General features: G+C 50.8%; 1 protein-coding gene and 1 pseudogene across 1 annotated transcript; one reads left to right on the forward strand and one right to left on the reverse strand.

Moving 5' to 3' along the window:
- Positions 1–6,650: 6,650 nt before the first annotated feature.
- AFMID (arylformamidase) lies at positions 6,651–24,887 on the reverse strand. Its single transcript, XM_017879389.1, has 11 exons — positions 24,781–24,887; positions 21,889–21,979; positions 12,258–12,362; positions 12,103–12,151; positions 9,156–9,241; positions 8,997–9,069; positions 8,710–8,807; positions 8,382–8,460; positions 8,164–8,299; positions 7,858–7,962; positions 6,651–7,102 (listed from the first exon to the last, which is right to left on the reverse strand). Exons 1-11 carry the CDS (start codon positions 24,838–24,840, stop codon positions 7,076–7,078), a joined length of 909 nt encoding a protein of 302 aa, XP_017734878.1. The 5' UTR covers positions 24,841–24,887; the 3' UTR covers positions 6,651–7,075.
- Positions 23,399–23,617, forward strand: LOC108534185 (small nuclear ribonucleoprotein G pseudogene; annotated as a pseudogene).
- Positions 24,888–24,922: the final 35 nt, after the last annotated feature.

Genomic DNA, 24,922 nt, shown 5'->3' on the forward strand with positions numbered 1-24,922 from the left:
GGTTTCCAGGAGGGCCACCTTCTGGAGTCAGGGGCCAGGCACTGGGCCACCACCATGATAAGAAGACAAGGGAGTTGGGGAAAGCCCAGTGGAGGGTGGGGGCCCGTGCTCAGGGCAAACTCCTCCTTTCCCTTTGCAAAGCAGGGCGTCTCACCAACAGTAAGTTCTGCAGCCTATTAAAAAAAAAAATTATTGTGTCCTCTGCTTTGGAACAGGGTGTTCTGGAGTCACTTCTGGAGCTGGGCATTAGAGGTCGGCACTGCTCACATCTGCTCACTTCTCGGGTTCTCTGGCCGGAGAGAAGAGGCCTGGTCCCATCAGCCCTCCAGCCCCACGTAGGCCTGGTGCCCCACTCTCTTTTCATTTTGGGGTTTATTTATTTATTGATTGATTTTTGCAACCTTTCCCCACCCCCCATCGCCCCACCCTGCCTCTGTTCTTTAACACAGTAACTTTTTATTTTGATGTTTATGTATTTATTTGAAACCCAGTCTCGCTGTATCGCCCAGGCTGGAGTGCAGTGGCATGATCTCAGTTCACTGCAACCTCCTCCTGCAACCTCCTCCTGCCCCCCTGGTTCAAGTGATTCTCCTGCTTCAGCCTCCCAAGTAGCTGGGATTACAGGTGCGCACTACTACACCAAGCTAATTTTTGTATTTTTAGTAGAGACAGGGTTTCATCATGTTTGCCAGGCTGGTCTCAAACTCCTGACCTCAGGTGATTTGCCTGCCTCGGCCTCCCAAAGTGCTGGGATTACAGACGTAAGCCACTGCACCCGGCCTGATGTCAATTTAAATAAAAGATAATTAGAAGAATAGTGCAAAGAATACTTATATACCCTTCACCCAGATTTTCTGTTTGTGTTTTGCCTATTTCCTTTAACATTCTGCTTCCTCCTGCCTCTCTTTCCTCCTCTCCCTCTCTCTTACCCTTTCCCTCTCTCTACTCCCCACTCTCTCGCTATCTCCTTCTGTGTCTCCTCTTTCTCTCTCCCTCTCCCTGACCTCCGTTCTCTCTCTCTCTCTCTCTTCCCCCATATATATGAACACACACACATCTCTGTATGTGTATATATCATATGCATATATATGTACATATATGGGTGATTTACCGGAACCGTTTGTAAGTTGAAGGCATTACCACACTGCCCTGAAATACTTCATTCTCTCACACAACCACAGCACAATCATCAAAATCAGGAAACAACTTCGCTACGTTATCAAATCCAGTTAACTTTGGTAGGCCGCCCCTGGGTCCCACTGATTGGCTCGCTAACTGGTTCCTGGAACCACCATAGCTTCTGCTGGGGTGGCCAATGGGCACAGACCAAGAACACATCACCTCCACTGGCAACCACAGCAGTTGCCTGCCCTCAGGAGGGAGGAAGGGAACAACTCCTTTTCATTTCTGCACACAGTGTCATCAAATGCATGGACAAGGACAGCCCAGGTGTCCACCTGGACCTGAACACCCTCAAAACCGAGTTCCAGGAGCTTCAAAAGCTCATGGGCACTGAGCCCCCACCATCTTCCTGAACCCAAGCAGCAACTGCAGCCCCACAGCATCTGGGTGCAAGTCAGGACCAGAAGGAGCTTCTGCAAAAGTGCTGGAGTCTCAGCGCATTTGAAATCCCCAAGAAGGCCAGGCATGGTGGCTCAAGCCTGTAATCCCAGCACTTTGGGAGGCCAAGATGGGCGGATCACGAGGTCAGGAGGTCGAGACCATCCTGGCTAACTCGGTGAAACCCCATCTCTACTAAAAAAAAAAAAATACAAAAAACTAGCCTGGCAAGGTGGCGGGCGCCTGTAGTCCCAGCTACTCGGGAGGCTGAGGCAGGAGAATGGCGTAAACCCGGGAGGCGGAACTTGCAGTGAGCCGATATCCGGCCACTGCACTCCAGCCTGGGCGACAGAGCGAGACCCCGTCTCACAAAAAAAAAAAAAAAAAAGAAATCCCCGAGAAGCAGAGTGAGGCTGAGTTCAGGAATGCCTAAGACGGGGGGAAGCAGTGGCCTGTGTGCCCCGACCCCCACACAGTCCTTTGGGATGTGGTCTCTTTGGACCCCAGCTCTGACTTAAGTCGCCTGGGGTGGGGCTGTTGTGGCTGTGCCCAGCTTGAATATATCCGTGTGTCTAGACTCATAATAACTTGAGTGCCTGAAGGCGGGAGTCAGGATGGGCCTGGAGGCTGGGGAGTGGGTGGAGAATCCTCCCCTGTCTCTGGGAAGGGGGCCATCTGCGGCGAGTCTGAGCCGCATCGGCACATCTGAAGGTGCACCAGGAAAGGAGGGGGCTGTTCTTTCCTTCCTTCCCCCTTCTTCTCCCACACCGAGGTGCGATCAGTGCGTACCAAGTACATATATATCATTCCTGTGACCAGCAGGTGCATGAAATATTTGCATAGCATTCATCGGACAAAATAGTCCTGCGGCGTGGACTTAATATGATAAAAGAAGACTGTGAGAGAACGAACATTGTTTTGAAAGGGCAGAGGGGTCGGGCCGGGCACAGTGGCTCATGCCTGTAATCCCAGGACTTTGGGAGCCTGAGACAGGTGGATCACAAGGTCAGGAGTTCGAGACCAGCCTGGCCAATATGGTGAAACCCCGTCTCTACTAAAAATACAAAATTTAGCTGGGCGTGTGGTGCGCGCCTGTAGTCCCAGCTACTGAGGAGGCTGAGGTAGGAGAATCTCTCGAAACTGGAAGGCGGAGGTGGCAGTGAGTCGAGATTGTGCCCCTGCACTCCAGCCTGGGCAACAGAGAGAGACTCTGCCTCGAAAAAACAGAAAAAGAAAAAAGGAAAGGGCAGAAGGGTCTTTTCCTCCCACAACAGTTGGGTTCCTCTTATGTTTGAGCCCCACTGAACAGAACTGTATCCGTGGGGGTGTCAGCCCGAAGCCCTGCCGGGTAGCCTGTCTCCAGGTTCCCCAACTCCTAGATTCTCCTTACCTTCAGTTCACCCACTCCAGCTCCTGCCACCTTTGGAGAGTGGCCAAGCCTCTTCCCATCTGCAGTGCTTCCCGGAGCTGGCAGATGCTATCCTGTCCACCCAGGCTCAAACAGGGCATCAGGCGAACAGATCTTTCCTCAAATGGCATTTCAGATTCACCTTGCCCTGGCTTAAAAAAGTATTTCCCGGCCGGGCACGGTGGCTCAGCACTTTGTAATCCCAGCACTTTGGGAGGCTGAGGCAGGTGGATCACGAGGTCAGGAGATCAAGACCATCCTGGCTAACACAGTGAAACCCCGTCTGTACTAAAAAAAAAAAATACAAAAAATTAGCTGGTGTGGTGGCAGCGCCTGTAGTCCCAGCTACTCGGGAGGCTGAGGCAGGAGAATGGCGTGAACCCAGGAGGCGGAGCTTCCAGTGAGCCAAGATATCGCCACTGCACGTCAGCCTGGGCGACACAGTGAGACTCTATCTCAAAAAAAAAAAAAAAAAAAAGTATTTCCCAGCCCAGGGCGGTGGCTCACGCCTGTAATCTCAGCACTTTGGGAGACCAAGGAGGGAGGATCACTTGAACCTAGGAGTTCAAGATCAGCCTGGGCAACACAGTGAGACGCCATCTCTATAAAATTTTTTTAAAATTAGCCAGGCAAGGCTAATTACAGTGGCTCACGCCTGTAATCCCAGCACTTTGGGAGGCTGAGGCAGGTGGATCACCTGAGATCAGGAGTTTGAGACCTGCTTGGCCAACATGGTGAAACCCTGTCTCCACTAAAAATACAAAAAATTAGCTGGGCATGGTGGTGAGCATCTGTAATCCCAACTACTTGGGAGGCTGAGGCATGAGAATCGCTTGAATCTAAGAGGCAGAGGTTGCAGTGAGCTGAGATCAAGCCATTGCATTCCAGCTAGAGCAACAAGAGTGAAACTCCATCTCAAAAAAAAAAAAAAAAAATTAGTCAGCATGCACCTATAGTCCCAGCTGCTCTGGAGGCTGAGGTGGGAGGATCACTTGATCCTGGGAGGTCAAGGCTGCAGTGAGCCATGATTGGGCCACTGCACTCCAGCCAGGGAGAAAGAGTGAGACCCAGTCTCAAACTAAAAAAAAAAAAAAAAAAAAAAAGAAGACTTTTTTTTCTTTTTCTTTTCTCTTTTAAGACAGAGTCTCAGCTCTGTTGCCCAGTGCTAGAATGCAGTGGCGTGGATCTCCGGCTCAACTGCAACCTCTGGCTCCCCAACTTCGAGTGATTCTCTCTGTTTCAGCTCCAAGTAGCTGGGATTACAGGGCCTGGCACACCAGCGCCCAGCCTAACTTTTGTATTTTTAGCAGAGACGGGGTTTCACCATGTTGGCGCAGGCCTGGTTTTGAACTCCTGACCGTCAAGGTGAATCCACTCGCAGCGGCGTCAAACCTCTCCAAAGTGTCAGGATTACATGGCATGAGGCCATCGTTGTCGCCACCCAAAAAAAGAAATTTTGAGAGAAAAGACAGGCGACCCCATAACTTTGTTTGTTTGTTTGTTTGTTTGAGATGGAGGTCTCGGCTTCTGTTGGCCCTTGGCCCAGGCTGGAGTTGGCAATGGTGCCATCTTAGCTAACTGGCAACCTCCACTTCCCAGTTTAAAGTGATTCTCTTGCTCAACCTCCCAAGTGATTGGGAATTACAGGCTCCCGCCACGCATGGCCAGGCTTCATTTTCGTATCCTTTTTTTTTTTTTTTGAGTGGAGCTCGGCTCCGTTAAGGCCCAGGCTGGAGTGCAGTGGCACAATCTCGGCTCACTGCAAGCTCTGCCTTCCGGGTTCACGCCATTCTCCTGCCTCAGCCTCCCGAGTAGCTGGGACTACAGGTGCCCACCATCATGCCCGGCTTATTTTTTGTATTTTTAGTAGAGATGGGGTTTCACTGTGTTAGCTAGGATGGTCTTGATCTCCTGACCTTGTGATCCGCCGGCCTCGCCCTCCCGAAGTGCTGGGATTACAGGTGTGAGCCACCACGCCAGGCCTAATTTTTGTATCTTTAGTAGAGATGGGGTTTTGTCATGTTGGCCAGGCTGGTCTCGAACTCCTGACTTCAGGTGATCCACCCACCTCAGCCTCCCAAAGTGCTGGTATTAAAGGCTTGAGCCACGGCGCCCGGCTTCACATAACTTTGATCACAGTATATTGTTATAATCATTATATTTTATTAGTTGTTGTTAATCTCTTAGAAGGATTACTTCATACCATTTGCCAATTTATAAATTAAACTTTATCATAGGTATGTATATACAGGAAAGAACATAGTGTACACAGGGTTCAGTATTATCCATGGTTTCAGAGGGTCTTGGAGTGAATCCCGCAGATAAGAGAGGCTATTGTGGCTCTTGGAGATATTCCACATGGTCAACATAGATCTCTTTGTAATGGCTGCAGGGTTTGATGCTGCTTGAATGCGTTTATGCCCTAATGAACACTAGGCTGTTTGTGTTTTTGCTATACTCAATAATGTCACAGTGGAAATTCTATTTTTTCCCCCCAACTTTTACTTTAAGTCCCAGGGTATATGTGTAGGATGTGCAGGTTTGTTACACAGGTAAATGTGTGTCATGATGGCTTGCTGCACACACACAGTAGAATTTTTTTTTTTTTTCTTTGAGATGGGGTCTGGCTCTGTCACCCAGGCTGGGGTGCAGAGGCACAGTCTCAGCTCACTGCAACCTCCGCCTCCTGGATTCAAGCGATTCTCTTGCCTTAGCCTCCCAAGTATCTAGGATTACAGGCATGCGCCACCACGCCTGGCTAATTTTTGTATTTTTAGTAGAGACAGGGTTTTGCCATGTTGGCCAGGCTAGTCTTGAACTCCTGACCTCAGGTGATTCACCCACCTTGGCCTCCTAAAGTGCTGGGATTACAGGCGTGGGCCACCGTGCCCGGCCTACGGTGGAAATTCTTGAATGCTATTCAGTGTGAGAGAAAGAGGTGGTGTGGTGGGGTGGGTGGTGGATGGATGTAGCTGGCTTCTTGGGACATGCACACCACTCTTGGGGTGCAGCGGAAGTTTGTCCTACATGTGGGTAGCATTGTCCTGTCAAGGTCAAGGTGTTGGTCCCAACGCTGAGACCCCGGGGCATTCAGGGACAGACCCAAATGTCAGGGAGACGGAGGACAGAGCAGACAGGAGACTGAAGCAGAAGGCGGAGGGTAGCTGGCTTGGGGAAGCCCTTACCCAGGGTCCACAAACTTTTCCTGAAAAGGGCCAGATAGGAAATGCCTCAGGCACTACAGGCCAGGAGGTCACTGTCACCACCACTCCGCTCTGCCCTGTAGCTGGAAAGCTGCCCTAGTCAATACGTAAAGGAATGAACAGGGCCGTGTCCCAATACAACTTTATTTATCAACATGGAAATTTAAGTTTTATATAATTTCTACGTTATGAAATAATATTTTTTGTGCTTCTTTATGAACCTTCTAAAAATGCAATGTCATTCTGGCTGGGCGCGGTGGCTCACGCCTGGAATCCCAGCACTTTGGGAGGTCAAGGCGGGTGGATCATGAGTTTAGGAGTTTGAGACCAGCCCTACCAATACGGTGAAACCCCATCTCTACTAAAAATACAAAAATTAGCCGGGCATGGTGGGCAGGTGCCTGTAGTCCCAGCTCTTCGGGAGGCTGAGGCAGGAGAATTGCTTGAACCCGGGAGGTGGAGGTTGCAGTGAGCCGAGATCACACCACTGCACTCCAGCCTGGGTGACAGAGTGAGACTCCATCTCCAAAAAAAAAAAAAGTAATGCCATTCTTAGCTGGTGGGTCATACAAAAACGCTAGAGGTAAGTCATCTTTGTCACGTTCTGTCAGCAGGTAGAGGGGCCAGATGAGGCTTACAGGCGGCTCCCGGCATCTCTGAGCATTGACTTGTGGACATCCCCTGGAGCCTCCCTGAAGCTCCGTCCGGGCTGGGAAGAGGGAGGACCTGGAGATTTTCACGAGTATCCCAGCAGTGAGAATGGACTGTTGCCGGGCAGGCAGACACAGCAAGGCTCTCCTGGGTGCTGGGGAAAATTGAAGCTGGCAGCTTCAGCTCCGAAAACTCTTTGGAGAGGCTTCCCAAGGTGGGGTGCACTTGGACCAGGCTCCAGGTGTCGTCAGAACTACTGGAAGATTGTTTTCAAGATAATCTGGAACAGGAAGAGAAGGCACAAAAGCCCCAGAATCGGAGAAGCTCTTGGCAGGAATTTGATTAAGGAAGTAAGACAGGGCTGGATGCAGTGAGTCATGTCTGCAACCCCAACACTTTGGAAGGCTGAGGCAGGAAGATACTTGAAGTCAGGAGTTCAAGACAGCTTGGTTAGAGGTATAATATGTTGAGATTAAAAAAGAAGACGACCAGCCTAGGGAACAGAGAGAGACCCCATCTCTACAGAAACATTTAATAATTAGCAGGGCACAGTGGCACACCTCTGTAGTCCCAGCTACTCAGGAGGCTGAGGCAGGAGGCTTGAGCCCAGGAGGCGGCAGAGAACTAAGATTCTGCCACTGTACTCCAGCCTGGGTGCAACAGAGGAGACCCTGTCTCTAAAGAAAAAAAAAGAAAGAAACGAGATGTTCTTCAGTTCTTTCTTTCCTAGGTTCTCAGGTTTTTTTTCTTTTTTTTTGAGATAGTCTTGCTCCGTTGCCCAGGCTGGAGTGCAATCTCGGCTCACTGCAATCTCTGCCTCCTGGGTTCAAGCAATTGTCATGCCTCAGCCTCCTGAGTGGCTGGGATTACAGGCACGCACCATCACATCTGGCTAACTTTTTTTGTATTTTTAGTAGAGACAGAGTTTCTCCATGTTGACCAGGCTGGTCTCGAACTCCTGGTTTGCACATCTAAGAGGCTGCAGCAGGATCTGTGCTGTCTACCACGAAAGGGCTGCCAGGGATGAGGCCCCACCTGGGTGAGCACGTTGTCCTTCTGGGTCAGATTCTCAACGATTTCAAAGTGGTCCATATCGTGGAGCTGTTCAAATGAGGCTTTCCACTCTCCTTGACACAGGGTCTGGGCAGGGGAGACAGGGGAGGAGGGGCCTGAGCAGTGGGGGGGGCGGTGGGGCAGGACATGGGGCCATGCCTGGCACAGGTCAGGGTTCACTGTGTTAAATAAATGACGGATGGTCTTGTCCACGTGGGTAAAAGAAAGAGGCAAATAATGAGCTCACATGACCCTCGACCTCTGGCCACAAACCTGCGCTGAGAGTACCTGGTAAAACTCCCAGGACTGTCGGTGGAATTCGGGGGAGTCGAACTGGCCCACGACCACCAGCACACGGCAGGTGGGGTCCACCGGCTGCACCTGGGCCACCTTCAGCTGGGGGCTGTTCCTCTGAGCGTCCTCCCTGGGGCGGGGAGTGGACGGGTCAGGACAGAAAGAAGCTGGGCTCCAGGTGAGCCAGGGGAGGTGGTGGGCGGGTAACTCACAGGGTCAGCTGGAGAGCGACGTTCTGTGAAGTATACATGATGGGCTCCAGGTCAAAGACCCCACTCATGAGGAAAAAGCCTGTGAGGGTGCAGCATCGTCACAGGACCAGGCTCCAGGTGGAGCAAGGCAGGGCCAGCCCACCCCCCCAGCCAGAGGGGCAGGACCAGGGGAGGGGGCACAGAGGAAGCAGAGAAGGCCTTGCTCAGAGGGCTGGAAGCCCTGCGGTCAAGCCACTCACGGCCAGGAGGATTTCAATCAGCTGGCCCAAACCGCAAGGCTCATGGGGAGATGAAGGTTGCCCAGCCAGGCTGCAGCCCCCATGGAAACCTTTGAGGTTGGGCGTGACCCCATGCTTGGTCCAGTTGGCAAGGAGCATCATGGCGGCCAGGTGGGCTCCGGCTGAGTGTCCACATAGGTAAATTCCCCTGGGAGGGGTCAAAGCAGAGAACTGGATTTGCACAGTTTGCCCACAACATCAGGGCCACTTCAAAGAGTCCCAATTTGCTTTCTGCTCCATAGGCCAGAGGGAAGCTTGGCTGTGTCCAAGGGACTGATTGCACTGTCCTCCCACCCAGTGAGGTCCGACAGGAAGAAAATCTACCAGCAACACCCACTCATTGCTTGGATACCGCTTCTGGACAAACGCAACGCTGCGGGTCACCTGGTCTACCATCTGGTCCAGGGTGCCTGCACAGAGAGTATGAGCTGGGTCAGGGACTCGCTTCCTCCTAAAGCCCACCAGCCCTCAGACCTGCAGCAACCACCCCTATTACCTTTGGGGGCGATGTCATAAGCCACTATTACCACGGCCACTCCCTGTGCCGTCAGCGGGTCGACCATGAAGGCAGACTCGTCCTTACTGCAGAGAGAGACACAGATGTGACAGCTGGAGGCAGCCTGGCCACTACGCTGCTTCCTGTGTCCTGGACACACCACTTTCCAGATGTTCTGTCCATGCACAGCACCACCCCTTTCTGGCCCCATGTGAGAGAAGGAAGCGGACAGGATCTCTCCCTGCCACATCACATACTAGCTATAGAACCTTGGGGGAGCTTCATGAAACTTTATTTTTCTAAGCAATAGGGCCTCGCTCTGTCGCCCAGGCTGGAGTGCAATGGCGTCATCACAGTTCACTGCAGCCTCGACCTCCTGGGCTCAAGCAATCCTCTTGCCTCAGCCTCCCAAGCAGGAGTACAGGTGTGCACCACTATGCCCAGCAAATTTATTTTTTCTTTTGTAGAAATGGGGTCTTGCTATGTTGACCAGACTGCTTTCTAACTCAATCCTCCCGCCTCGGCCTCCCAATGTGTGGGATTACAGGTGTGAGCCACCGTGCCTGGCAATTTATGTAACTTTTATTTTTTTATTTATTTATTTTTTTTGAGACGGAGTCTCGCTCTGCCGCCCAGGCTGGAGTGCTGTGGCCGGATCTCAGCTCACTGCAAGCTCCGCCTCCTGGATTTAAGCCATTCTCCTGCCTCAGCCTCCCAAGTTGCTGGGACTACAGGCGCCCGTCACCGCGCCCGGCTAGTTTTTTGTATTTTTTAGTAGAGACGGGGTTTCACCGTGTTAGCCAGGATGGTCTCGATCTCCTGACCTCGTGATCCGCCCGTCTCGGCCTCCCAAAGTGCTGGGATTACAGGCTTGAGCCACCGCGCCCGGCTTATGTAACTTTTAAGCCTGGTTTCCTCATCTGTAAAATAGAGGCAATTATATTCCCTCTCTTAGGGAACTGTTTTTGAGAATTAAAGACCAGCAGTGTAGAGAGTTTCGTGTGGAATAAATGTAAGCTTTTTTTTTTTTGAGACAGAATCTTGTTGTGTCACCCAGGCTGGAGTGCAGTGGCATGATCTTGGCTCACTGCAACCCCCCATCCTGGGTTCAAGCGATTCTCCTGCGTTAGCCTCCCGAGTAGCTGGGATTACAGGCACACGCCACCACGTCCAGCTAATTTTTGTATTTTTAGTAGACACAGGGTTTCACCATGTTGGCCAGGCTGGTCTCAAACTCCTGACCTCAAGTGATCCGTCCGCCTTGCCCTTCCAAAGTGTTGGGATTACAGGCGTGAGCCACCGTGTGTGGCCATTAAATGTAAGCTATTAACATGAAGATGCTTGAAGGCAACTCTGCAGGAAGACCCTAGGGAACGCAGTGTCTGTCAAGATCCCAAATTCCCAAATACCCACAAAAAGCTTACAGTGACCAACTGTCCCATTTTACCTTGGACTTTCATTGTTTTTTTTCCTAAAGTACTGAAAACCCCATGTCCTAGGAAACCCCTCCTCAGTCCCAAGCAAACTGGGACAGTGGTTGGTCGCTCTGGCTTTTCCTTTGATTCAAGAGGAGGCTGAACATGCTTCTCACTGGTTGCAGTGGGTTGAACTGTGTCCCCTCAAAAGATATGTCCAAATCCTAACCCCAGAACCTGTGACTATGACCTTATAAAAAAAAAAAAAAAAAAAAAAGGAGACCAGGCATGGTGACTCACGCCTGTAATCCCAGCACTTCGGGAGGCCGAGGTGGGTGGATCACGAGGTCAGGAGATCGAAACCATCCCGGCTAATACAGTGAAAACTCGTCTCTACTAAAAGTACAAAAATTAGCCAGGCCTGGTGGCAGGCGCCTGTGGTCCCAGCCATTCGGGAGGCTGAGGCAGGAGAATGGTGTGAACCCGGGAGGCGGAGCTTGCAGTGAGCTGAGATCGCACCACTGCACTCCAGCCTGCGGGACACAGCGAGACTCCATCTCAAAAAAAAACAAAACAAAACAAAACAGGAGGCTGGTGTGGTGGCTCAACGCCTGTAAAAATCCCCAGAACTTTGAAAAGAGGTCAAGGCGGGAGATCAAACTTGAAAGGTTTCAGGAGTTCAAAGAACCAGCCCGGCCAACATGGTGAAAACCGATCTCTACTAAAAAAACAAAATTTTAAGGCCGGGCGCGGTGGGCTCAGCCCGGTAATCCCAGCACTTTTTGGGAGGCCGAGACGGGCGGATCCAACGAAGGTCAGAGAATCCAGAACCATCCCGCTAAACGGGTGGAAAACCCCATCCCTTACTAAAAAACCAAAAAATTAGCCCGGCGTGGTTGGCGGGCGCCTGTAGTTCCAAGCCCTAACTTTGGAGGCTTGAAGGCAAGGAAGAATGGCATGAACCCGGGAAAGGCGAGCTTGCAAGTGAAGCCGAGAATCGCGCCACTGCACTCCAGCCGGGCGACCAGCGAGACTCCTCTCAAAAAAAAAAAAAACAAAATATAGCTGGGCCTGGTGGTGCACACCTGTAATCCCAGCTACTTGGGACGCTGAAGCAGAAGAATTGCTTGAGCCTGGGAGGCAGAAATTGCAGTGAGCTGAGGTCGCACCACTGCGTTCCAGTCTGGGGTAGAGTGAGACTCTGTCTCAAAAAAAAGAAAAAAAAAAAAAGGAGAGGAAGATCGGAGACCCAGGAACACAAGGATCACATGTGAATGGAGGCAAAGGCTGGAGCTCTGCAGACACAAGCCAAGGACTGCCTGAGGCCACAGGAAGCTGGAGGTGGCAGGAAGGATCCTCCCTAGGAACCCTGCCCACATTTGACTTGACACGTCCGCTTTCCAGTGCTGTGAGACACGGGCCTGCGGGAATCGCCCAGCTGTGGCCTTTTGGTTGTGGCAGCCCTGGAGGAAGAGTCCCCCAGCGCAAGTGGAATCTCTCCTGCAGTCCACCATCCGCATCCCCCGACTCACCTTCCACTCTGCCAGTATCCTCCGTGAAAGAACAGGAAGAAAGGCAAAGCTGCAAAACAAAAAACCAAGCACAGGGACAGTGAGCCGGGCCCGCCATGCTGAGCTCTGCCACTGGACCCCCAAGTCCCAGGACCCCCAGCCCCTTCGCTGACAACCTTCAGCTGCCTCGTCAGGGAAGTAGATGTCCAGTTTCTCCCCTTCGCCGTCTCCATAGGGGACATGCAGCAGGCTCTTCCTGGTGGCCCGGGCCCTCCTGGTGGCTGTCTCAGAAATGGACAAGTCGCTGTTAGCACAAGCTCAGGTGGCGGCACTTTCTTTTCTTTTTTTTTTTTTGAGACGAAGTCTCACTCTGTTGCCCAAGCTGGAGTGCAGTGGCGCGATCTCGGCTCACTGCAACCTCCACCTCCCTGGTCCAAGCGATTCTCTTGCCTCAGCCTTCCAAGTAGCTGGGACTACAGGTGCACGCCACTATGCCCAGCTAACTTTTTTGTATATATATATATTTTTTAGTAGAGACAGGGTTTCACCATGTTGGCCAGGCTGGTCTTGAACTTCTGATCTCGTGATCTGCCCACCTTGGCCTCCCAACGTGCTGGAATTACAGACGTGAGCCACTGCGCCCAGCCAGGTGGCGGCAGTTTCTGTTTGAGCTCAGGTAGAAACCTTCCAGCTGAAAGCTCCCTTAAGTTGACATGTTGAGCTTCAGCTCCGAGCACCTCCCATTGAAAGAGGATTGCCAGGTGGGGCGCGGTGGTTCACGCCTGTAATCCCAGCACTTTGGGAGGCTGAGGTGGGCGGATCATGAGGTCAGGAGATCGAGACCATCCTGACTAACACGGCGAAACCCCGTCTCTACTAAAAATACAAAAAATTAGCTGGGCGTGGTGGCGGGCGCCTGTAGTCCCAGCTACTCGGGAGGCTGAGGCAGGAGAATCGCTTGAACCCGGAGGCAGCAGTTGCAGTGAGCTGAGATCACACCACTGCACTCCAGCCTGGGCAACAGAGCAAAACTCTGTCTCAAGCAAAACAAAACAAAAAACACCAAATAAGGAAATATCTTCACAGGTTCCCAGGGTTAGGATTTGGACATGTCTTTTTTAAATTTATTTTTATTTATTTATTTTTTAATGTCATGGTGGGGGTCACCTTTATTTGGCACTGCAGATGCTAAGTGTTTTACATAACACAATTTTCAGAATTCTAGCTAGTCAGGGGGACTCTGGGGGCCACCCTACAGGCCCATGCCCCACCTCTCCCATCCTGCCACCCCAAGGATCCAGACACCCCCTTCTCACAGCTGTGCTCAGGCACCATCAGGGGATCCTTGGAGTGCTGGGTTGATCTCCCCAAAAGAGGTGGAATCCAGTTCCCTGTAGAACCTGCATCTCAGAAAGGGCTCTGTGTATTAACCTGCAACTTGGGGTCCCTGTCCCTGGAGGCCCCCTGGTCCCCAACTTTGGTGGCCACAGTGGGCCTAGAAAAAGAAAAACCTGGCCGGGCGTGGTGGCTCACACCTGTAATCCCAGCACTATGGGAGGTCAAGGTGGGTGGATCACAAGGTCAGGCGTTTGAGACCACCCTGGCCAATATGGTGACACCCCATCTCTACTAAAAATACAAAAATTAGCCGGGCCCCGTACTCCCAGCTACTCAGGAGGCTGAGGCAGGAGAATCGCTTGAACCAGGAAGCGGAGGTTGCAGTGAGCTGAGATTGCACCATTGCACTCCAGCTTGGGCAACAGAGCAAGACTGTCTCAAAAAAAAACCCCAAAAAACCCCTGTGCTTCCCTCAGGTGGGTGATTGATTCTGCAACTCCAGAAGGGTAAACACAGCAGAGGAAGAAAAGCCATGGGGCTGAGAGCTTGTACGAACTGCATCTATGCCAGAACGCAGAACCGTAAACTGGTCTGTCTCCACCTGGGCTGGATGGATTAAAGCTGAGGGAAATCAAAGGGAAGTTGCCCATGTGCCAATCCAGGCAGGAAGCTGCCTTTGCAGAACACCAGTGAGGTTGCAAAACCTGTTTTGCCAGCACCCACATTACCAACCACTTTACCAACCCTGAATGACTCCCTATGTACTGACAAGAAGCTATCTATGTACAGACAAGGAAACATCTCCAAGAAATACTAAGTGAAACTGGCAGGGTAGAACTGTGTGTACTATGGGGCCATTTGGATGAAAGAGGGGGGAATCTATATCCATATGAATAACAGTGGCCCCCTTGATGGGGGCCAGGGGAACTGGGAGGATGAAAAGGAAGAGGAGCAAGCATTTCGCTGAAAAGTCTTGTGTGGTTTTTGTTTTTGTTTTTTTGAGATAGTCTCGCTCTGTCGCCTAAGCTGGAGTCCACTGGCGCAATCTTGGCTCACCGCAACCTCCGCCTCCGGGGTTCAAGTGATTCTCCTGTCTCTGCCTTCCAAGCAGCTGGGATTACAGGTGTGGGCCACCACATCTGTCTTATTATTATTTTTTTTTTTTTAAGGCAGAGCTTTGTTCTTGTCACAGGCTAGAGTGCAACGGCGTAATCTCTGCTCACTGCAACCTCTGCTTCCTGGGTTCAAGCAATCTGCAACCTCTGCTTCCTGGGTTCAAGTGATTCTCCTGCCACAGCATCCCAAGTAGCTGGGATTACAGGCACCTGCCACCATGCACAGCTTATTTATTTATTTATTTATTTATTTATTTATTTATTTATTTATTTTTAGTAGAGACGGGGTCTCACCATGTTGGCCAGGTTGGTCTCGAACTCCTGACCTTGAGTGATATCCCTGCCTTGGCCTCCCAAAGTGCTGGGATTATAGGTGCGAGCCAGTGCACCTGGTCTGGGCTAATTTTTGTATTTCTAGGAGAGACGGGGTTTCACAGTGTCGGCCAGTCTGGTTTCGAACTCCTGAATTCACTTTATATTTTTGAGACACAGTTTCACTCTGTCACACAGGCTGGAGTGTAGTGGTGCAATCTCGGCTCACTGCAGCCTTAACCTCCTAGGTTCAAATAAGCTTCCCACCTCAGCCACCAGAGTAGCTAAAAATACAGGGGTGTGCCACCATGCCTGGCTAATTTTTGTATTTTTTGTAGAGACAGGGTTTTGCCATGTTGCCCAGGCTGTTCTTGAACTCCAGGGCTCAAGTGATCCTCCCACCTTAGCCTCCCAAGTAGATGGGACGACAGGCGTGAACCACCACACCCAGTTAATTTTTATTTTTTTTGTGGAGACCAGATCTTGCTGTGTTGCCCAGCTGGTTTCAAACTCCTGGGCTCAAGCTGTCCTCCTGCTTTCGTTTCCCAAAGTCTGGGATTACAGGCATGTGCCACCAGACTTGGCCCCCTCTCTTTCTCAAACCACATGTGATCATCAGGAAATCCTTGGACACCCCCTCCACTGTGTGTCCTGGGTCTAGAGTCTCCTCCCCACCTGCACTGAGACCACTCTGCTTGGATCCCCTTTAACCTGTTCCCAGGAAGGCAGCAGCCACCCCTCTAGGCTCTTCCAGCTTCTACCCGGACTCCCTACAGCCACAAGCGTGAGCTGGTTATAACAAGCTCACATCCATCCTGGGCTCCTGTCTGAGTCAGCCTGGGCGGCTATAACAAAATACCACAGACTGGGGAGACTTCATGGAAATTTTATTTTCTCACAGTTCTGCAAACTGGAAGTCCAAGATCAAGGTGCCAGCAGGGTTGGTGTCTGATAAGCCCCAGGGCTGCAGACCTGCCACCAATCCTTTGCTGAAAGGCATCTGGGCTGTCTCCCAGGCCATGCCACCACAAACGCCCCTGCTGTGAATAGCCTTGTACACCCATTACCACACCACTTGCAAGCATCTGTAGGACACATTCTCAGGGGTAGAATTCTGGGTCAAAAGGCAGACGCATTTGTCACCATGAGGCCATTGCCAGCTGCCATCCATGGGGGTTTGCCAACAACCCTGCCCCAGCACAGTGTGAAGACAACGCGCTCCACAGGCTCATGGGCGTGGCTTCATCAGAAGGTCGTGATTTAATTAACACAGGAGTTCTTAAGCCTATAAATGGACTAGATTAATGTTGTGTTACGATTAAGAAAAACATCATGAAATGTATGTTCTAAGTGCAATGGCAATTAAAAGCAAGCAGCTGTAGGTGTTCATTATCATGCATAAGCCTCCCTCAGATACTAACTAACCTCAAGAAAGAGAAATTGCCTCTCTCTAGTAGAGGGCAGCTGGGGTGCAGAGACAGAGAATGAGGTGACTCATGCCCCCCACAGAGGGCCCTCCAGGCCCTGAACCCCAGGGCAAGAACACAGGAGGGCTTCAGCAAGACACCCCAGAACAAACCTTATGGCAAACTTCCTTTCTCATTAAAGCAAAAGCTTCGTTGCTATTTTTTACAACTCAGGCTATGTGGAAATGGTGCTACGAACACGCATGTAAAAGTGCTTGTTTGAGTACCTGTTTTCAATTGTTTTGGGTTAGAAATAATTTCTGTTTCTTTTTTTTTTTTTGAGACGGAGTCTCGCTCTGCCACCCAAGCTGGAGTGCAGTGGCCAGATCTCAGCTCACTGCAAGCTCCGCCCCCTGGGTTTACGCCATTCTCCTGCCTCAGCCTCCCAAGTAGCTGGGACTACAGGCGCCCGCCACCTCGCCCGGCTAGGTTTTGTCTTTTTTTAGTAGAGACAGGGTTTCACCGTATTAGCCAGGATGGTCTCGATCTCCTGACCTCGTGATCCACCCGTCTCGGCCTCCCAAAGTGCTGGGATTACAGGCTTGAGCCACCGCGCCCGGCCGAGTTTCATTCTTTGTTGCCTAGGTTGGAGTGCAATGGCGCGGTCTTGACTCACTGCAACCTCCCCAACCCGGGTTCAAGCTATTCTCCTACTTCAGCCTCCCCAGTGGCTGGGATTGCAGGCATGTGCCACTACGCATGGCTAATTTTTGTATTTTCAGTAGAGAAGGGGTTTTGTCATGTTGGTCAGGCTGGTCTCGAACTCCTGACCTCAAGTGGTCTGCCCACCATGGCCTCCCAAAGTGCTGGAATTACAGGCATGAGCCACGGAGCCCAGCCTGGGTTAGAAATAATTTCTAATGTTGTGCATGATATTAAAAACAGGACTGCAAGGCCGGGTGCAGTGGCTCTTGCCTGTAATCCTAGCACTTTGGGAGGCTGAGGCGGGCGGATCACCTGAGGTCGGGAGTTCGAGACCAGCCTGATCAACATGGAGAAACCCAATCTCTACTAAAAATACAAAATTAGCCAGACGTGGTGGCACATGCTCGTAATCCTAGCTACTTGGGAGACTGAGGCAAAAGAATTGCTTGAACCCAGGAGGCGAAGGTTGCAGTGAGCTGAGATTGCTCCATTGCACTCCAGCCTGGGCAACAAGAGTGAAACTCCACCAAAAAAAAAAAAAAAAAAAACCAGGACTGCAGGGCCGCACATGGCAGCTCATGCCTGTAGTCCCAGCACTTTGGGAGGTCGAGGTGGGCAGATCACCTGAGGCCAGGAGTTCAAGACCAGCCTGGCCAACACAGTGAAACCCTGTCTCTACTAAAAATACAAAAATTAGCTGGGAATGGTGGTGCACATCTGTAATCCCAGCGATTCAGGAAGCTGAGGCACAATAATTGCTTGAACCCGGGAGGCGAAGGTTGCAGTGAGATGAGACAGCACCACTGCCCTCCAGCTTGGGCAACAGAGTGAGACTCTGTCTCGAAAGAAAAAAAAGAAACTGTCACTCACTCCCCATTCCTCCCTCCCCTTGCCCCTAGCAGCCACCATTCCATTTCTTGTCTTTATTAATTTGACTTTTCTAGGGACCTCATTTAAATGAAATCATACAGAATTTAACTTTTGTATCTGGATAAAAAATATATACAGCATTTTGCTGACTATAAAATGTGTTTTTTTGGGCCGGCTTTGGTGGCTCACACCTATAATCCCAGCATTTTGGGAGGCCAAGGCAGGTGGATCACCTGAGGTCAGGAGTTCGAGACCAGCCTGACCAACATGGAGAAACCCCGTCTCTACTAAAAATAAAAAATTAGCTGGGCATGGTGGCATGTGCCTGTAGTCCCAGCTACTCAGGAGGCTGAGGCAGGAGAATCGCTTGAACCCGGGAGGTGGAGGTTACGGTGAGCCAAGTTTGCACCACTGCACTCCAGCCTGGGCAACAAGAGCACAACTCCATCTTAAAAGAAAAAAAAAGTATTTTTAATAAAGGTCACAGTAAAACTAATTTAAAAGCTAGTGGTAAAGGAAATGGTTCTTAAACCCCCTCTCTGCCAGCCTACTGCACCCTGGCCATACTCACACAGCAGTTAGACTTTTTTCTCCCTGAGCCCAGACGAGAGAGGCCAGGCCTTGACGGGGATGAGGCTGTCTACCCATTACAAGGGAACAATCCTCATTGCAAGTTAATAGGCTGGCATTGTAAGGACGAATACAAATCAAAAATGAGAAAAAAAAGCATAATTCCCCCTGGTGCAAAGAAGGAAAAGTGTGGCCAGACACGGTGGCTCACACCTATAATCCCAGCACTTTGGGAGGCGGGCAGATCACTTGAGGCCAGGAGTTAGAGACCACCCTGGCCAACATGGCGAAACCCCGTCTTTACTAAAAATACAAAATTAGCTGGCGTGGTGGCACACACCTGTCATTCCAGCTACTCAGGAGGCTTGAGACACAAGAATGTGAGACACAAGAATGGCTTGAACCCAGGAGGCAGAGGTTGCAGTGAGCCAAAATCACGCCACTGCACTCCAGCCTGGGTGAGAGAGCAAAGCCTTGTCTCAAAGAAAAAACAAACAAAAAACCCAATACATAAAGAAATATGCAGCCTTGAACTCCTAGGCAGCAGTCATCCTCCCACCTCAGCCTCTCAAGTAGGTGGAAGTACAGGTGCGCACTACCGCACCCTGCTAATTAAAAAAAAATTTTTTTTTTTTGAGATGGAGTCTTGCTCTGTCGCCCAAGCTGGAGTATAGTGGCGCCATCTCAGCTCACTGCAAGTTCCGCCTCCTGGGTTCAAGACATTCTCCTGCCTCAGCCTCCTGAGTAGCTGGGACTACAGGCGCCCGAACCACACCTGGCTAATTTCTTGTATTTTTAGTAGAGACGGGGTTTCATCATGTTAGCCAGGATGGTCTCAATCTCCTGACCTCGTGATCCGCCCACCTCGGCCCCCCAAAGTACTGGGATTACAGGCGCAAGCAGCCACTTCCAGCGTTTAAATTTTTTGTAGAGGCAGGTTCTTGCTATGTTGCCCAGGCTGGTCTCAAACTCCTGGCCTCAAAGGATCCTCGTGCCTTGACCTCCCACAGTACTGGTATTATAGGCATGTGTGACAGTTCCTGGTCTCTCTCTCTCTCTCTTTTTTTTTTTTTTTGAGAAACGGAGTCTTGCTCTGTCACCCAGGCTGGAGTGCGGTGGCGTGATCTCGGCTCACTGCAAGCTCCGCCTCCCAGGTTCACGCCATTCTCCTGCCTCCGCCTCCCGAGCAGCTGGGACCACAGGCGCCCGCTGCCACGCCTGGCTAATTTTTTTGTATTTTTAGTAGAGACGGGGTTTCACTGTGGTCTCGATCTCCTGACCTCATGATCCACCCGCCTCGGCCTCCCAAAGTGCTGGGATTACAGGCGTGAGCCACCGCGCCCAGCTCTCTCTTTTTTTAAAATATTTTCCTTTTATTTTTCTTTCAATCATATGACCTGAAGGTTTAATAGTGCGTGCTTTTTACGTCTGACTTCCTTTCTCATTAGGGTCAGCTCTTTATCCCTCAAGACAATTAAGACTGGCAAAAAGGTTTGCTTACAGCACTTGCATGTTGCACCACACTCATATATTTATCGAGGAAATAGAGATGAATTTGGAACAGAGCTGGGCACAGCAAGGAACTATGAAGAGCCTAGGAAACAGTACCACCCCAATCTATTGAGACAGAAGGATGGTGGAACGTGCTGGAATACACTTCTTTTTTTTTTTTTGAGACGGAGTCTTGCTCTGCCACCCAGGCTGGAGTGCAGTGGCCGGATCTCAGCTCACTGCAAGCTCCGCCTCCCGGGTTCACGCCATTCTCCTGCCTCAGCCTCCTGAGTAGCTGGGACTACAGGCGTCCACCACCTCGCCCGGCTAGTTTTTTGTATTTTTTAGTAGAGATGAGGTTTCACCGTGTTAGCCAGGATGGTCTCGATCTCCTGACCTCGTGATCCGCCCGTCTTGGCCTCCCAAAGTGCTGGGATTACAGGCTTGAGCCACCGTGCCCGGCCCCTGGAATACACTTCTAACAAGTCTATTCTTCCTCCTGGGTTCTCTCTGTTTAGAAAACCACCAAGCCCAAGAGCCCAGGCATCTGCCTCTGAAAGGCTGTGTTGGGCCTGCTGCAACAGAGCCAATTTGCCAGGCATGGCTGGCTGCTTCCTCACCCACACTTCCTCCTTGGGGCCTGCTCCCCATCCCAGCACAGGTGCATTACCAGGTGTTCAAATTGTGGTACAGCACTTTGCAGATACAGGGTAGAGACAGAAATGGACCTTAAGACTTCACTAGTTTACAGGTTCCCAAGTCCAGATTTCTTTAAAGAAAGAAAAGGTGAAAGGCCAGTCACGGTGGCTCACACATGTAATCCCAGCTCTTTGGGAGGCCAAGGCGGGCAGATGACCTGATGTCGGGAGTTTGAGACCAGCCTGACCAACATGGTGAAACCCCGTCTCTACTAAAAATACAAAATTAGCCAGGCTTGGTGGCACAGGCCTGTAATCCCAGCTACTTGGGAGGCTGAGGCAGGAGAATTGCTTGAACCCAGGAGGTGGAGGTTGCAGTGAGTGGAGATTGCACCTTAGGACTCCAGCCTGGGCAGCAAGAGGAAAACTCTGTCTCAAATAAAAAAAAAGTCCAGGCATGGTGGCTCACACCTGTAATCCCAGCACTTTGGGAGGGCGAGGTGGCCAGATCATGAGGTCAAGAGATGGAGACCATCTTGGCCAACATGGTGAAGCCCTGTCTCTGCTAAAAACACAAAAATTAGCTGGGCGTGGTGGGGCGTGCCTGTAGTCCCAGCTACTCAGGAGGTTGAGGAAGGAGAATCGTTTGAACTCGGGAAGCAGAGGTTGCAGTGAGCTGAGATCAGGCCACTGCACTCCAGCCTGGGTAAACAGAGCAAGACTCAGTCACCATTGCTTTTTATTTTTTTGAGACAGGGTCTCACTCTTGTTACCCAGGCTGGCGTGCAGTGATGCAATCTCAGCTCACTGCAACCTCTGCCTCCCAGGTTCAAGCAATTCTCATGCCTCAGGTTCCCGAGTAGCTGGAATTACAGGCGTCCAGCTAATTCTTGTATATTTTTGTAGAGATGGGGTTTTGCCATGTTGGCCAGGCTGGTCTCAAACTCCTGGCCTCAAGTCATATACCTGCCTTGGCCTCCCAAAGTATTGCTTTCTATGAATAGTGACTGCATTCCATATCCAGCTGCAGAGGAGGAACGTTCCTCTGTTCACTTCACCTCCCTATGGCAACCATAGCCCTCAGCCTTACGGGTCTAGGCATGGTTGGCTGAGCAGGAAAGGCCAGGCATGGTGGACTGAGCCATGGACCTCCCCTGGACCTCTCCTGCCTCCAGCAGCCCCTGCAGCAAGGGGTCCTGGGTACCTGCCCCTGAGCAGAGAGGTTTATAAAGTGCCTGGTGTTTGGGAAATGCCCCTCGAGACCCAGGTGGTGTGGCGCAGCACCCCCAACCCCCAGCATTCTGAACCACTGCCACATGCTAAAGGCCACCCAATGCAGTCACGGAGAGGTCACACCAGTACCCTCGATTCCTATTTGTGAGTAAGTCCTCAAGGCTTCCTCTGCTCGCAGTCGGACACCCCATTGGCTGGGACAGTACTGACTCTCCAGCTCCTGCAGGACACAAACATGAGGTCTGCAAGACTTTCCTTCTCAACAGAGTGTGCCCCTCCCCCTTGCCTATGCCCGGCTGCTCCTCTCTGCCTTAGAAGCCCCCTCCCCAGTATTCCAGGGTCTCCAGGATGCCCTTGGATCCATGGTCTAGAGGTATACCAGCAACCGCTGTGCCTTTAGCCAGCTGGCAGCCTTAAGGGATATGAGGTCCCCCAAACGAATCCAGTTAATGCCATCATGGGCACCGCTCCCACAGCAGTTATGACCACGGGAGGCCAGGTGGCCCGATGGTTCACACCTGTAATCCCAGCACTTTGGGAGGCCAAGGTGGGTGGATCACCTGAAGTCAGGGTTTGAGACCAGCCTAGCCAATGGGGCAAAACGCCGTCTCTACTGAAAATACAAAAATTAGCTGAGCGCGGTGGCGGGCGCTTGTAATCTCAGCTACTCGGGAGGCTGAGGCAGGAGAATTGATGGAACCCAGGAGGTGGAAGTTGCAGTGAGTGAGCTGAGATCCCACCATTGCACTCTAGCCCGGGTAACAACAGTGAGATTCCATGTCAAAAAAAAAAAAAAAAAGCAACAAGGAACCAGATTTTGAAGAAAGGGCTCAAAGCCATCATGAGAAATGGGAAGTCAGGGCGGCCTCACGGAAAGGCCTGAGGTCAAATGCCATCTGACCTCCCTCATTTACTTACTGTTTTATCCTGAACAAGTCACTTAGTCTCTGGGATTCAGTTCCCTTACTGGTAGAAGGCATCTATCCAGGCCGGACCCGGTGGCTCACACCTGTAATCCCAGCACTTTGTGAGGCCCAGGCGGGTGGATCACTTGAGGCCAGGAGTTCAAGACCAGTCTGTCCAACATGGCAAAACCCCGTCTCTATTAAAAATACAAAAATTGGGCCGGGCGCGGTGGCTCACGCCTGTAATCCTAGCACTTTGGGAGGCCGATGCGGGCAGATCACAAGGTCAGGAGATCGAGACCATCCTGGCTAACACAGTGAAACCCCCATCTCTACTAAAAATACAAAAAAAAAAAAATAGCCGGGTGTGATTGTGGGTGCCTGTAGTCCCAGCTACTCGAGAGGCTGAGGCAGGAGAATCGCTTGAACTCAGCGGGTGGAGGTTGCAGTGAGCCGAGATCGCGCCACAGCATTCCAGCCTGGGCAACAGAGCGAGACTCTGTCTCAAAAAAAACAAAAAACAAAAAACAAAAATTAGCCAGGCATGTAGTATCAGCTACAGTGTGCCTGTAATCCCAGCTACTCGGGTGGCTGAGGCAGGAGAATCACTTGAACACAAGAGGTAGAGGTTGCAGTGAGCCAAGATCATGCCACTGCACTCCAGCCTGGGTGACAAAACGAGACTGTGTCTAAAAAAAAGAAAAATAGGTCTGTGAGCCAGCGGAGTATACGCCATGAGCAAAGCTCACCCTCCCGAGTTGAAAAAATTTTATGGACAAGAAAGTTATCTTGAATTAAATTGGTGGCCAGACATGTCCCAAGGAATATTGCGGGGATTTGATCCCTTTTATGAAACCTTTTTGATAGATGAATGTGTGGAGATGGCGACTAGTGGGCAACAGAACAATATTGGAATGGTGGTAATACGAGGAAATAGATATCATCATGTTTAGAAGCCTTGAACGAGTATAAATAATGGCTGTTCAGCAGAGAAAACCCATGTCCTCTCTCCATAGGGCCTGTTTACTATGATGTAAAAATTAGGTCAATACATTTTCATATTAGGACTTTTTGTTAAATTAAAACTTTTGTAATATCAAAAAAAAAAAAAAAAAAAAAAAAAAAATAGAAGGCATCTATCCAAATCCCAAGGTTAAAAGAGATAAGGCATGTGAGTGAAATAAGTGAAATAAAGCGAGTCACTCAGTGTAGGTTGTCTCTTCCTCCCAGTGAAGGGGCTCTTGTAAGAGATCCTTGAATCTGTCCAATCAGTACCTGGAAAGGTTATTACCTGTAGGATCGTTACAGCCACACATGGCACACTCTGTGATCACTACCACCATCTTCGTTGCTATTATTTATGATCATGATTATATAATGGTTTTGTTTTTTGGGCCACTGCACGCGGCCTGTATGTTTCTAACCTTCACAGCAACCCCAATGTAAATACCAGCTGTTTTGAGTCCTTCAGCCTGTGCCACATAAGCAGAGACCCAAAAACATTGTGTAACCTCAGTTCAAGGTCCAGAACTTTGGCCCCTAACCTCCTGCGGGTCTATGGATTTTTTTTTTTTTTTTTTTTTTTTTTTTTTTTTTTTTTTTTTTTTTTTTTGAGACGAAGTCTTGGTTAATCACCCAGACTTCCAGGCTGGAGTGCAATGGCATGATCTCGGCTCACTGCAACCTCCACCTCCTGGGTTCAAGCGATTCTCCTGTCTCAGCCTCCCAAGTAGCTGGGATTACAGACATACATCACCACGCCCGGATAATTTTTGTATTTTTAGTATAGAGGGGCTTTCACCATGTTGGCCAGGCTGGTCTTGAATTCCTGACCTCAAAGTGCTGGGATTACAGGTTTGAGCTACCACGCCCGGCAGGGCCTACTGATATTAGCATAGCCAGGACTTCAATTTTCTCTATTCTGAAAGTCAGGCGAACAAAGGAGAAGGTAAAATACACCACGGTGCTCAAGCACTGGGGGCCTGGCACACACCAGGCACCCAGCATGCCCACAGGAGTGGTCTGCACGGCTTCTAAGCTTCCTTCTTAGAACGCCAATCTAATCAATGAGCTAACTCCGCCCCAGCCCCTCAGTCCCTCCCTGCAATCCGTCTACCTCTGCAGACATCTTCTTCCAAGGAACCTCGCCTGGGAGACCCACATCTGAGATAGCCATCGCGGCGTCTACAGCCGACGTGCGTGTCACTCCTTTATACTGCCAGAGCCCCGCCTCGCTTGGCCTTTAAATTTAGTGGGCG

The sequence above is a fragment of the Rhinopithecus bieti genome, unplaced genomic scaffold, assembly GCF_001698545.2.
Source record: "Rhinopithecus bieti isolate Rb0 unplaced genomic scaffold, ASM169854v2 scaffold_9899, whole genome shotgun sequence".
In the NCBI taxonomy this organism is placed as follows: Eukaryota; Metazoa; Chordata; class Mammalia; order Primates; family Cercopithecidae; genus Rhinopithecus; species Rhinopithecus bieti.